General features: G+C 34.6%; 1 protein-coding gene across 32 annotated transcripts in view; it reads left to right on the top strand.

The window, feature by feature from the left end:
• Window positions 1-15,449, top strand: part of SLC4A10 (solute carrier family 4 member 10) — a 422,038-nt gene that overhangs the window by 383,253 nt on the left and 23,336 nt on the right. For all 32 annotated transcript variants that reach the window (XM_078327546.1, XM_078327550.1, XM_035304692.3 and 29 more), the window contains 5 exons: window positions 1,176-1,337; window positions 2,766-2,879; window positions 4,336-4,497; window positions 10,670-10,921; window positions 12,163-12,231. In XM_078327546.1, the coding sequence (XP_078183672.1) occupies window positions 1,176-1,337; window positions 2,766-2,879; window positions 4,336-4,497; window positions 10,670-10,921; window positions 12,163-12,231 (759 nt within the window). The remainder of the gene's footprint in view (window positions 1-1,175; window positions 1,338-2,765; window positions 2,880-4,335; window positions 4,498-10,669; window positions 10,922-12,162; window positions 12,232-15,449) is intronic.

The raw sequence follows: 15,449 nt of genomic DNA, 5'->3' as shown, positions 1-15,449 counted from the left end.
AGCTATACAAGGATTTCAGGCCTGAGGTCTGATTCATTAGGCAGACTCTGTGTTGGTGATCAATCTATCAGTTCATATTTTTCTCCAGGATGTCTCTGCAATTCAATGTTCAGGGAAAGAATATCTCAAGAACGAATGAGATCATTAGATCATTTAAATTGTTATTTCCTGTTTTGAAATGTAAAAATACTTTAGTAATCTAATTTTTAAATAAGATAAACCAAAGTAAGTTTAAAATAATGGTTTTTTTCTTTCAAAATCTTTAAAGTTTAAAATGCTCAGTTTTTCCTGGAGAAAAAAAAATTTTTTTGACTTTGCTGCCACCTCATGGCTAAGGCAGTAATTAGAAATAATTCTTCAGGCTCTTACAGAACTACAGTTGCAGAAGAAAAAATAACCCGTGGAGAAGTCATAGTAAATATGAGCTTTGCCTTGCTCATGTAGTAATATTTTTCTCATTTGTTCTTTAATCCAAGTTCGATAGTCCCATCTTTGATTTACAGTTTCATTTCAGTCATTGTATGTCATAGTTTTCTTGTTGCCTTTCTCATCTTTCTTGGCAGCTTTTGGACTAGATAATTCTACAAAGTCATGGTTTTTCTTCAATAAGCAATAATAATCACACTGCAGGAATTGTGTTTGTATCACAGCTCTGTGGTCACCCAGCAGTGGTGAGGCCGCAACAAATTATTTGACCCTTCTATGCCTCAGTTTCCTCAGACATGGAATAGAAATAATGACATGAACATACTTTGTAGGATTGGTGTGAAAAGTAATTCAAATGACATATTTAAATGACTTGGCATATCACCCGACCTTAGTAACCAATCACTATTAAATATGTCATATTTTCAACACACCTGATGTTAGGAACTTAGTAGATACTAGGTTTAATACACACTAATTAATTGGTAAATCAATTAGTTTTATAAATTTAAAATTTAAATTTAAAAACTGGTTCATGTTCACAGTTTTCAAATCTCTTTGATGTTTCTCACCACTTATCCAAATTGAACTTGAAAATCATAATGTAATAATGCCTGTTAAATCATTTGGAGAGCCATAAAGGAAAAGCCTCAGCATCTCAACTACAATTGATCAGAAAGTATTAGTTTTCTGCAAGAAATATGTCCGGTTTTTCTTAGTAGCTCCATTTGTTTTACTTCCTCTGGTAGGAATGCAAATCATTGCATGGAGAATATGTTGGACGAGCCTGTGGCCATGATCACCCATATGTTCCAGATGTTCTATTTTGGTCTGTGATCCTGTTCTTTTCCACAGTTACTCTGTCAGCCACCCTCAAGCAGTTCAAGACTAGCAGATATTTTCCAACCAAGGTACTTATACTATAATTTTCTTGATCTAAATGTAAAATAATGTAAGACGAAAGAAAGAGTAATTGATGTAATAAAGGGAGCCACTGAAAAGCTTTTGTGTGAGTGAGCTGCCAGGTTAGGTGTGGGGTAAGATGAGGGGCTGAAGAGAAAAATTTTGTGATGCAGGTGCTGGGAACGCATATGCAGGCTTTTCTCCTAACTGCAAACCCCACGGATCAACTCCTACTTTCCTACTGACGTTTTTGGAAATTCACAGCACACACTGCCTTACTGATTGTCACTTTTTTGCCCAGTGAACAGTGGGAACTATTCCAGCCTGACAGATACCTCAGAGGAGCCTATGTTACATTCTCTAATTGGGAAAGCCCCCGCAAGACTCATTGGAACAATATTCTCTTTTTCAGTGTTTAAACCGTCAGTCCCTCCCCCTAACCCACCACGTTTGCATCTGCATATTTGGAAAGGAAAGTAAACAGAGAAACAGCTTAGTTCAATATTTAACACTGCAAAGTAACACCTATAATGTCTGATTCCGCCAAAAAAAAAAAAATTTAAAAAAAGGAAAAGCAACAAGGAAACAAGCTTCTTAGGGATGAGCTATAGATTATGATCAAAATTCCACTCTGGGAAACGTTTCAAGAACTGTTCCTTCCGAAGGGGGCTTCTTTTTTGTCACTACTTTCTTCCCTAAGGTGGAAGATCCATTTATTTCCCCAAAAAACTTAGTCTGGTTAATACAAAAACAGTTGTATAAGCTGAAACAATAATCTTAAGCATTTTGTGTATGCTTCTGTATATTTCATAAAGGCATCTTAAAATAAACTAGATCTGGATAATAGTTGTATGAGAATATTTGCTCAAAATTGGCTTTATAAATGAGAAATAGCTTTAAAAATTGGCTCACAGAGAATAAATTTTAAATTTGCCCACTCTGTTGTGTACATTCCCAACTGTCATGCTTATATTCTAGATAAAGTAAAACATTATGTTTCTTTGATAAAAACAGATAATTTTATTTTATGATGCTTCAAGTTTATCATATTAAAATGTTACCTGTGTGAAAGAGATCCCTAAATTCCAGCCAAATTCTGCCCATGCTACCTTATTCTGCATTCTGAATATTCGCACGCATGGGTTCATCATAAAGTTAGATTTTAAATAAACGTTGAAAACAGCATAACCACGATGTAGCTATTCCATAATGCCTCATTCTGGAAAGGTTGAGTGTGTACCAATCTTAACGACAGTGATACATAAATATATATTCAGGTTCTGACAGAGCTAATGGTAATCTTATAGTATGCATAAAATATAATATTATGATATTATGTCATAAAGTGTTTATAAAGTGTGACTCTAGATTATGTTCCTGAGTATTCCTTGATATTTATAGCTACTTTAAGTGACAAGTGTTTTTATTATTTTTAGGTTCGATCCATAGTAAGTGACTTTGCTGTCTTTCTTACAATTTTGTGTATGGTTTTAATTGACTATGCCATTGGGATCCCATCTCCGAAACTACAAGTACCAAGTGTTTTCAAGGTGAATTTATGATAGCACTTACTCTCTCTCTCTCTCTCTCTCTCTCCATCTCTCTCAGTCTAATCTTCATTTAGATGATACCTATAACCCTAGTAGTTAGGATTCTCATGAAAATATAAGAATATAGATTAGAAGGGCAATAAATAAAATGTACACAGCATGGCTAAAACTTGGGTCTAATATTTAAAAAAATAAGAATTACAAAATATAAATTATTATAAATATAAAAATTGCTTGAAAAAATTTTCTGTCAATTCTGCCAGTTGAAATACCTATATATATTCTCAAAAGATAAGGAAGCATTTGAAACTAAAAGAAAAGTATTATCTTGGCAGACTTGTACAGTGAATAAGGCTTGAAAAACAGATACAAATAGATTGGGAATAGAATTCTGACCATGTTACTAATGAGGTACAGTTTGAATATCCATTATCCAAAGTGCTTGGGATAAAAAGTGTTTCAGAGTTCATTTTATTTTTCAAATTTTGAAATATTTACAAGCACGTAATGAGGTATGTTGGGAGTGGGACCCAAGTCTAAACACAAAATTTATTTATATTTTATATATACCTATACCTATAACCTAAAGGTAATTTTATACGACATTCTTGATAATATATGTGACTTATCACATGAAGTCAGGCATGAATTTTCCACTTTTGGCATCATGTGAATGCTCAAAAGTTTCAGATTTTGGATCATTTCAGATTTCACCTTTTTAGATTAGGGGCACCCCTTTGTTTTCTCTGTCAAAGACGGCTGGAGACTTCTACATAGGGCTCTTGTCAGGATGAATTGTTTTTAGAATCATCTCAGACAGTAGTCATATTTGGAACCCTTTTCTGAGCCTTTGCTGTGACCAAATATCTTTTTTTTTTCATTTTTACTCAATAGCCTCTGCACATCAAAAATAACAGTTACAATACTATAATGATGTATTCTGTTTAGATGTCTGTCTCTGATTCTAAATTGAAGGAAGCCTCTGATTTATCTTTGCATCTCAGTTCTAGCACAGTGGTCAATGTGTCAATGTGCTATTTGTAAATATCGATACACTTTCCAATAGTAAATGGTAGATATTAATATTATTTTATTTAATACAAGTATTGATTAAGAACACAGATTTTCCAACAAGTCTCTCAGAGTTTAAATCCCATCTCTACCATGTACTGGCTTTGAGATCTTGGACAAGTTACTAGATCTCTCTATGCCTCAGTTTTCTTATCTGTGTCATCTTTAGAGTGTTGTGAAGAAAAAAAATGAGTTAAAATATTTAAAGCTCTTAAAATGGTGCCTGCTACCTTATTAACGCTTTATGAGTATTATTATTACTTATTATAGCCGACTCAGCTCCACTATTTGTAATTAGGGCTTTCCTGGTAGCATCGTAAGACTTAATTTGATCAAGTATTCATTAATACAGTTCATAACTATGCATATTCTTTACTTTATACAGCCCACCAGAGATGATCGTGGCTGGTTTGTTACGCCTTTAGGTCCAAATCCATGGTGGACAGTATTAGCTGCTATTATTCCGGCTCTGCTTTGTACTATTTTAATTTTTATGGACCAACAGATTACAGCTGTCATCATCAACAGAAAAGAGCATAAGCTAAAGGTATATTTTAACATTGATTTTAATGTGAATAATTGTGACAACTGATATGAACTAATGTTCATTAGACTTCTCCTGTATTCTGTATTTATTCATACAGTGAAATATATAAAATAATGTTTTCAGATATGTAATTTTTATTGCCTTACAAGATACTTGGTTTTACAATGAGGTGAGAATTTACTTATATGTAGTACTTGGCTGAGCTCAAGCCTGAGAACTCATCTTAAGGGCATAAAATAAAAAACGTTGTCAAAGTTCTAATTTTGTCATATTTAACATTAATGAAATAACAATCTATTCTGGTGTAGTACAACCATACCAACTTGTCTCACATCTGAGATTCCTCTGTTCCTCTATTTAACCGTAAGTGTATCTGTTACATTCAATTCATTATCAGAATAAATTACAACTTCAACTGTTTCTCATTTTCTTTAATTATTTTTCTGTTTGCCTATAACAACAAAATCCAGACATCAATGTTACAGTTTGGAAGTGAGAGCATTGAGTTTTATCGCAGATTTTACTTTGTTGTTGTCGTTATTGTTGTTGTTTTTATAAGAAGACTAACTATAGATGTATCTTAGTTGCATTCTGACCTTGCCATTTTGCAGTTTTGAATAATCAGAATTGTTCACTGGCATGCAATTTGCCTAAGATATGTAATATAAGAACTATCACTCATTTACAGAAATATGTTATATAAAATCAATAAATCATTAAATGGTTAAGAATAATCTGCATCAAACCTTGTAAAAACAGAATATGCACAATCTTGTTTTTGTTCCGGTATGGGAAAATTGCCAGCTATTTTCACATAACCTGTAAACTCTAAGAGAAAAAATCATTATCAGAGTAACAGAAATCATGCTTTGTAAGATTTTATAAGAATGCTAGAAAGATGAAAAAAATCTCTGACTAAATTCTGATGCAATATATTAGGTTAGTTCAAAAGTAATTTCGGTTTTTGTCATTACTTTTAATAATAATAACATAAATGTAGAAAGCACACTTATTTGCAACCAATCTTATAAAGAAAGAATTTTGAGTATATGCTGGAGAGAATGTGTGTATATCTTAAAGCAAAGGACATTCTCCATCCTCTTTGTAGAAAGTAACTTAAGAATTCTCACAATTGTATATATTTTACTAAATTACACATTTTTAAATCAACTAAAAAACCCCTGTTTTAGAAAGAAAGTCATATAATTATTATTATTTACCTTTCAAAGAATTTTTTTAACCTTAATAATTAGGCAGAAATTCTAGTCAGTTCACTGAAAAATTATCCTTTGTAAGGGCCATTAGTTAAACTGATTCAGGCAGCACTTTTTCTTAGTGTAAGTTTAATCATATTAAAACAAAGTGTGGAAGTGAAAGGTGTACCGAGGTGGATATTACCTTCCTGGCCATTCCGAATCTTTGCCCTTTCCTGGGCCTTCAACCTATAAATCGCACGACACTTGCTCTTACTCCTTGTTCTTCATGAACCTTGACATTCACAGCCTTTCCAAAGCTTCGCATTGACAAATACACTAATTTCCCCCTTCACATATATTGTGGAATAACAGAAATGCAGTAAAGCATTCTTTAAGTGATCCTTTCAAGTACTTGCATTTATAGAATTAAATGCAGACCTAGAGCAGTTAATATTTCTGTCACTGAAATAAACCTGAAGCTACATTACTAAATCTGTTGTATTGTACAAATAAATGATTATGTAGTCAAAAGTTTCATATTTTTGCCCTTTACCACTCTGGATTTAGTCAATAATACAGCAAATCTGGCTTAATCATAAAGTCGGTATCTGACCACCAGCAGAAGAGTCAGTCTCTTCTTGGCCACTGTGAGTCTGAACTCTCCATCCTCTTCCTTAGATATAAACACTTTCAAAGCAAATTTCTTCCAGTGAAGCTATATTTCATTTACATTGAACCCCTATTGGGCCTATAAATCCTGTGTCCTCTAAGCTTCTGTAGAGTGTGGTCTGATGCTACTGATTTTCCTGTTAACAACAACAAAATCACCTGCTCAGAACATTATTTACTCAGAATAACAGTTTGTTCCATAGTCCTTCTCCCCACCTGTTGCTTCACTGAAATGTTTGCAAAGTCTCCTGTCTTTGACTTGAACCACATTTTCACTAAAAGATGTGTTTCTTGAGTATATCACCCGACCACAAGCTAACCACGTGTGAAAGCATTTTCAGCTTTTACGGATTTTCTTTTCTCACTTGAAAACCCATTTTTGCTGGTTGGAGCATTCCCTGAAATTGTTTAATGGATCATGTTTTCTAGTTTTTGTATCAAACACTTGGTAGACTCCACATCATGTATCTAAGTCTTCATATACTCAAGTCAACTCAGAATTCGTCATTTCATTCTTTGTCTCTCCCAAACATATTTTAGATCTTTTCACTTTTTCTTCACCTCTATTGTCAGAAATAGTAGTTGGTTTACTTTGAGATCATATTTCTCATGCTGATAAAAATGTTTTTATCGGCCAGACATGGTGGCTCACGCCTGTAATCCCAGCACTTTGGGAGGCTCAGGAGGGCAGATCATGAGGTCAGCAGTTCAAGACTAGCCTGGCCAACATGGTGAAACCCCATCTCTACTAAAAATACAAAAATCAGCTGAGTGTGTTGGTGGGCACCTGTAAACCCAGCTACTCAGGAGGCTGTGGCAGGAAAATCATTGAACCTGGAGAGCAGAGGTTGCAGTAAGCCAAGATAGCGCCATTGCACTCCAGCCTGGGTAACAGGGTGAGACTCTGTCTCAAAAAAAAAAAAAAAAGTTTTTATCATTTCATGAGTGTCGCTATGTAAGCAGTAAAGCTATGTTGCACTGCATAGGTGACTTACTCCTCCCAAAGAATGGGGAGCTCAAAATTAGTAAACTCGAACTCATTGTATCCCAGGATCCTTTGGATGCTCAAGAGTGAAAGAAGTGGCAAATAAAAAAATTTGAGAAGGTGAAGTATCATATATATTATATATAAATGTACATATAAATCCATACTCTCTCTAGCATTTGTTTGTTTGTTTGTTTCTCCCTTAGAGAAGTGGATTAAGCTTAAGTTAACTGCATCCTTTTGAAAAGCATTAAAAATATCTTCTTGGGTTTTTTAAAGCACATTCTCTAAATGTGAAAAAAGAGATAAAGTCTTATAAAAAAGAAAGTTTCTGTTAAGATACGACTGTGGGCTTTTCTACATGTTTCTGTAGACAGTTCAGCCTTCTTTTGACATCATTTTTAATAAACAGCAATACAATCCCAGATCACTTGAGTAAATGAATGCATTTGCCACATTCATTTGGCACCATATTCTCTTGATGATTATGGCATTTGATATGTTCTTTTTTGCCCTCTTTGTCAGCCTGGTTCTTCATGTCAATCTATAGTCTTTTATGTGGTTAACTTGACAGATGCAGGAAATTGCTGCCAAGCTTTGAAATGAATTTTTTCAGCAGTGGCATCTGGGTATCAGATGGTCCTCTTGGCTGGCCTCTTGTCTTGCTGCATGTTGGTTTTAGTGGGGTCTGGTGTAGCATCACCTGTTGCTATGCTCCCTTTTCCTCCCATATGTCCGTTTCCTGTGATTCATGGATGAATGTGAAAATAAAAGCTCTAACTCTGTCTTTATTTGAGAAAAAAATCTACAGAAATATGTTAGAAGGTGTAGAGTTCTCTCTCTGACAAAAGGATAGTTCCCTTTGGCTGGCATGCCTATCAGCTAATAATTTCATTACAAAGTCCAAGTTTTCAAAGACATTTTAAAGGAAAGGCAAGAAGGATGCTGGTTAGTTAGGGAAAGACCAAGAACTGATTTATTTATTTCCTTTGGTTTACATTAAATCAAGATGCTCCCATTGTTGTACAGCAAAATTGGGGGAAATTACATTTTTGTTGTTATTATATCTTTGTGCATTGCAAAGCTATCTTTATAAATTTAGAAAAGAAGTTATTACCTCTAAAAGAATTATTTTGCCCACTTCCCGCAATTCAGAATCCCACTGTTTACATTTGTATCATATTTTAAAAACATTCAATAAGAACCATAGGAAATCACTATCGTGATAAAAGTCTCCCTTATATTATTGAGCTGTAGCGAATGTGGACTCTGAGAAAGTCCAGGTGTGCTAAAAAGTATAAGCCTGACTCTCAAGGGCCCCTGTCTTCTGACCTCCTCTGATGTTCATCTCATAGCCACCAGCTCCTCTTACATCTTCCATTCTCTCTTAGCAATACCACAGTTTTGCAAAAATAGCTCCAAGGAGGCACCATTCACATATACTACCTCAGAGACAGGGGCTTCCATATGAGGTCCTCACTGTTCTATATCCATCTAACTCCAGAGTTACTAGGACAAAATACTTCTCAAACTGCTCAAGTCATTGTCCTTTAAAGGCACCAAAATCTGAGTTCTATTCTATGGAATTACATCTTCCAAAATGTTTTATAAAAGGGCCAAGGGACCATGTTATGATAGGGCAAAGCTTTTTCCTAGGCCTTTTTCGTTATGGGAACACCAGGCAGTTTCTCTTCCTACTCTTCAACTCTTAGTAATCAAATTTGTTTCCTGAGTTACTTGCAAAGAAAGGTTTCCAGAGTCATATTCAAAGGTTTCCAGAGTCATATTCATTAAGGAAATTAAATTAAGACATTTTGGTGAAGTGTAGCATTGCTCCAATAAGCTGACCCAATGAAGGGTACCATTGCATTGGTGCCAACACACGAGGAACAGGTCCTTAGGTACATAACTCCTGTTTTCTCCTCACTATCATCTCTTGCACTTTTATAATTTGGAAGATATGAGCAGGAAGGAAAGAAAGTACATCTGACTTTAAGAATCTTCTTACTAAGAAAACAAAATCATGGTGAAAACACTACCATGACATATACGCAACAAATTCTCAGCCTGTTTCATACTCCAGGCTATAAGAGCGTTCATATTAACTACAAACTGCTTGAAGTTATATAAAACTACCTCTAAAAAAGACACTTATTCTCCTAGAAGAATTGGTAATTTCTGCTCATGATCATAATAACAAATTTAACTGCTGTATTTATTTTAAATTCCGCTTATTACATTTGATTCTGAAATGTTTAATGATGCATATTTTATGTTTTAAGTCATTTTGTAACCTTTATTGATTGCTTATTGTGTGCCAGTGACTGTGCTAAAAACTAGAGGAAATATTGATAAATTATATGTTATCTGCTCTTAAAAACCTATTAATAGTTTTATTAAGGAGCCTTGAAACCTAATGAGTACAAAAGAAACATTTATTGTTTAACCACTACAACATAATAGTACCTAACATTTTCTGAGTGCTTTCTGTTCAACAGATATTATTCTAAATGATCTACAACATTAACTATTTAATTATCACAACAGTGCAGTCAGGTGCCTTCTACTATCATCATCACCATTTTTCAGATAGGGAAAAAGAGGTGCAAGAGGTTAAGTGATTTATTGGTTGAATTAGCATTTGATTCCAGGCAGTCTGACTCTAAAACTTACATTCTTAACCACTTTATTATACTGTCTCTCATGAAGTAGTCACTAAAAATTAAAAATAAAAGTTGGAACATAAAATAGGCCAACCCTTTGGCTGCTTCCAAGGTTCTACGCTTTTGATTCCTACAGGGCATGGAGGGAGTGCTCTTTCCCATCTTTGATTTCTCTCCTCCATGAGCACCCTGTCTGTGCAAGAGGATAGTTCCCACACAGCCTATTGCACCTATCTTTTTTCCTTTACATTTCCTGCCTGGGCCTAGGAAGCACTTAGTTTGCAACACCTGGAGGTCAGTGACAGTGGAGTAGCATAACACAGGAAATAGAAAACACAGAAACTGTGATTTCTAAGTAGTGGCTCAATTTGTCTAGTGCTGAAATGGAAACAAATTATAACACAATAGCATTATATTGAAGAAAAAATGACTATACAGGGGAGCTTAGGTTCCATGATCTTATTTTTTTTAATAAAAGTCACCCATGAGACAAAAGAGGGCAATTGGAAACCGAATGTGTGTTTAAGAGTTTACTCCAGGAGATCTGATACAAAGGGCTTCTTGAGTATTATCAGGAAGTGGTTTCTATGCTCAATCAGGCCACCCTTAGCTCTGTTGTTGACACAATTTCTTTTTCTCTTTCTTTCTTTCTTAAACAGAAAGGCTGTGGGTACCATCTAGACCTATTAATGGTGGCTGTCATGCTTGGTGTATGCTCCATCATGGGCCTGCCATGGTTTGTGGCTGCTACCGTCCTCTCCATCACTCACGTCAATAGCCTAAAACTGGAATCAGAATGTTCAGCTCCAGGAGAACAACCCAAATTTCTCGGCATTCGGGAGCAAAGGGTTACTGGGCTTATGATTTTTATTCTTATGGGTTCATCAGTCTTTATGACCAGTATTCTGAAGGTAATGAAATCTGTCTTTATGAATTTGGGAGAAAGAAGAATATATTTATCATCATTTAAAATTTTCATTTGAATCTGAGCCATAAATTTGCAAATATTGTGTGGCATGTGATGAAAGTGATGAATTTCTTAACCATGTTTATATAATTCTTCATAACGTAAGGGAGGGAAATTATGTCCTATATTTTAAAACCCTTATATACATAAATATTTAGTCTGGCAAAGTAAAATTTGATGAGTAAATTATTGTAACAATTTTGAAATGGTGATCAAGCTATGGGAAAAAGTCATTCATTGTTTCTGACTGACTTGTGATCCGAATTCACTACAGGCATTCATAAAGATTCTATTTTGCTGTGAGTGGATAAATATATTAGCAGTTAACATTACTTATTATTAATGAAAGTCAGAGGTGAAGGGAACAGCACAGCCCTGGTTACAGTCGCATATGCAGTTTTCCATTTTAAGTGCTCTATAAAACCACTGTCTGGATATCATTGTTGCATGTAATGATTTTTTTCACACAAAACTTGAAATCTGTTTTAAAGAGAATTAACTAGTAATTTTTTTGTCATGTAATTTTGCCAGATACTACCAAGGTGTGTTAATTGCATTATAAATTATAACTAGTTTTATTTGCCTGCAATTTGATGTTTTTAATTATTTAATCATTCATACTAGTTTATTTGTATTTGATCATTAACACAATTACCTTTTCAAGAATTAATCCTTGTTATATAAGTAATATAGACATAAAATGATAGTGAACTATTCCAATAGAAAGAGAAAATCTGAATAATCCATATATGTGCAAATACCTGGCATAATAAAGGAAACATATCTAAATGTTAGCTTCATTCTCTGCCTTTAATCCAAATATCTTATCCTTGTAAAACAAAATTCAAATTGTCTTTAAAGTGGCATAGTAATAGTATTATTTTCATTATATACTACATAGTTTTTAAAAATAGATTTTGACCTATTAAATACTTATAACAACCCTATTGTTATTATCTCCTTTTAGATATTGGGAAACTAAGGCACAGAGAGCTTAAATAACTTACCTAAGTTTACACAGCTAAAAAGTGCTAGAGTTCGATCTTGAATCTATGTCTTTTGGATCTGTACTATACTGTTTCTATTCAAAAATGCCTTTTTTCCTCTGTTTTTTTCTTTGATAAGTGTAAAACCACATTATATTTAAAAATTATTTATGCCTTTTCTCCAATTGTTCTTTTACAGTTTATTCCCATGCCAGTGCTATATGGAGTGTTTCTTTATATGGGTGCTTCATCTCTAAAGGGGATTCAGGTAAATTACTTACAAAACTACAGGCACATCTGTGATGACTTATCTTAAGGTCTACTGATAAGTCATGTGACAGCTAAGAAAATACACCACCTGAGGAACAGCTTTTAGACCACAATTAAATTTCTTCAAATTTTCAGAGTTACAAAAGTTAAAGAATATTCTCTTCAGCATCTAAGGTTCATAATCTTATGGTACTCGTATTTATCATAAGCATATTAAAACTGTAAGAGGCTTAGATTTTACAGAATTTTAAGAAAAATTATAGTAGTATATTTCAGTATATATCCAAATATTTATAATATTTGACACTTTAATCATGTTTATGGACATCTATTGGTAAGAATAGGAAAAATCTTTATGTACAAATATGTTCATTGTAACATATACTATTAAAATATTGGAAAGAACCCAATTCTCTAACAGCAGTAAAATATTTGTGGTATATTCACTGAAAAATTATAATTATGGGACTACAAAAGTAACATGGCAAAATGCTAATGACATAATACAAAGTAAGAAACTTCTGACCATAGGTTTATAAAGCTATGTGTTTGAGCTGGGCTGTAAAGGAAGGTGTAGAAATATAAACAATTTATTGAGATAGTGATATCCTGGGGTTTTCCCCCTTGTTTTGTTCGTTTTACTGTTTTTATATTTATATTTATAGGGTTATTTTTTATATTCAACAAAATAAAGATACAGGGTAAGGCAGTTTCAAATATAAGGGGAAGTTTATGCATTTTTTAAATAAGTATTGGTAAAATAAATATTTTAGGCATGAATCTGGCAACAGATCAGCCAGATGGTTCTGGTTCAAGATGTCCCATGTGGTCACTGTCAGGGTATGGACAAGGTCCACAGCATCTGAAGGTTTGATAGTGCTGGAGGATCTGCTTCCAAAATGGCTATTACACAACTGTGGGCACGGGGCATCAGTTCCTTTCTACCTGTTGGTAGGATGACTCAGTCTTTTGCCACAGTGGCCTTTCCGTGGTATACTTAGTATGTCCTGGGAACAAAGAATGTAACTCCTTTTGAGTGAGCAATATGAGAAAGAGAGAGAGAGAGAGAGAGAAGAGAGGAAGAGAATGAGAGAGAAAGAGGATGAACAGTGCTTTATTGCTTGGTCTTCAAAGTCATGCATGGTCATTTCCACATTTTCTCTTTGTTAGAGGCTGTCCACTAGGTCCACCTTGCATCCAAGTGAAGGGAAAAGGAAGACGTATCTCTTGAAGACTATTAAAGAACTTGTGGACACATTTTAAAACTTCTGCAAGTGTATTCTAAATTTTTACAGAGGCTGTGAGAAAATTCTTCCCACATATTTATGATACTGCTATGGGTTGAATAATGAGTGTTTCCTGGAAATTTATGTCCACCTGGAATCTCAGAATGTGACCTTGTTTGGAAATAGACTCTTTGCCTATGTAATTAGATATGGATTTCAAGATAAGATCATCATGGATGTAGGGTGGGCCCTAAATCTGACGACTGTGGTCCTTATAAAAAGAGGAGAGGACACAGAGAGACACAGGAAAGAAGGCCATATGAAGATGGAGGAAGGCTGGGCATGGTGGCTCACATTTTAATCCCAGCACTTTGGGAGGCCAAAGCAGGCAGATAACGTGAGGTCAGGAGCTCGAGACCAGTCTGACCAACATGGTGAAGCCTTGTCTCTACTAAAAATACAAAAATTAGCCAGGTATAGTGGCGCATGCCTGTAATTCCAGCTACTCGGGTGGTTGAGGTAGAATCACTTGAACTCAGGAGGTGGAGATTGCACTGAGCCAAGATCATGCCACTGGACTCCAGCCTGGGCAATGGAGTAAGACTCCATCTGTAAAAAATAAAAATAAAAAAATAGGGAGAGATAAGAGTTTTGCTGCCATAAATTAAGGATGCCAGGAGCCACCTTGAGCTGGAAGGGGCAAGGAAGTTTTCTCCCCTAAGACCTTCAGAGGGAGTGTGGTCCTGCCAATATCTTGCTATAGACTTCTGGCCCCCACAAATGTGAAAGAATGTATTTCTCTTGATTTGAACCACCAAGTGTGATAATTTGTTTGGAAAGTCCTAGCAAACTAATAGATTTCTACTTAAATTGTCCCTTGAATAATCTTGTTTTATAATTTAACATCATTTAGCCCAGCATTCCAAAGTTCTTGAAAAAGAGACTAGGGGCTTATTTATCATATAGTATTTTGTCCACTGAAAAGCAAAAATAAATTGCAGCTTTTTCTATAACACAGCTAGACTCACTGCTGTTTGTGGCATGTAAGAGGATAGTTAACCTGAAGGACAGGCAGCACAGGATCTCTGTTCCTGAGCAAATGACTAACCAGCAGCACCTAGGCCTTAAGACAGTACTGGATGCCAGGCTGAGGCAAAACTTAAGTATGAAGTCATTGCAAGGTCACAGAACACCCAAAGTTGATAGTGTAACTGGCTCTTCATCTTGACACTGGGAAAAGTTAACTGGGAGAGGGAGGTGATTAAGCCATGTTATATGTTTTAATTTTACTCAAATTAGATTTTTAATTTGCTCATTTAAAATGTCATGTATGAAAAGTGTAGTTTGATAGAATTGGTTTAATAAGGTAGATAGGGAAGAGTACTGAAAAGGTTTTGTTTGTTTATTTGTTTTTTCTATTTTTCTTTCTTTTTTTTTTTTTTTTTTTTTTTTTTCACCTTTGGCAAAAGTTCCATGAGTACTAATTTCATGTGTAAGTGAAAAGTATTTATTGTTAGGCCCCAGACTCACATAAATATAGCAGCAGAAGTTTAAAAAACAAAGTAAAAATTATTTTGATGATAGGTTTCAACAAATTTTCCCCTCTAATTCCACATGACTTTATACCCATGAGGTCTAGAATTAAACAAGGATGTCAAGTTTTGGGATTATTTGGGGTGTGAATCTTTTAAATGAAAATTGAAGAAAACATTATTAAAGGCCCATGAGTTAAATTAATGAGTTTTAAAGAACACAAATAAAGCAGCAAGCTGGGGCACTTGTTGATGAACAGGGTCTCACACTGAGAAACAGGGTTTGTGAAAATTTAAGTGCGCCCCAAGCTCAGGCAGTTAAAATTCTCACTTGGAATTGTAGCTAACTGGGTGGGGAAATGTGATATTGATACTAGAAGATGATAAAAACCAAATGTAATACTCAGAATACATTTACTATGATGATTATTATTATTTAAGCATATGCTGAGTATCAA

Source organism: Callithrix jacchus, chromosome 6 (assembly GCF_049354715.1).
Source record: "Callithrix jacchus isolate 240 chromosome 6, calJac240_pri, whole genome shotgun sequence".
Taxonomy (NCBI): Eukaryota; Metazoa; Chordata; class Mammalia; order Primates; family Cebidae; genus Callithrix; species Callithrix jacchus.
This window is presented reverse-complemented; position numbering and strand designations above follow the sequence as displayed.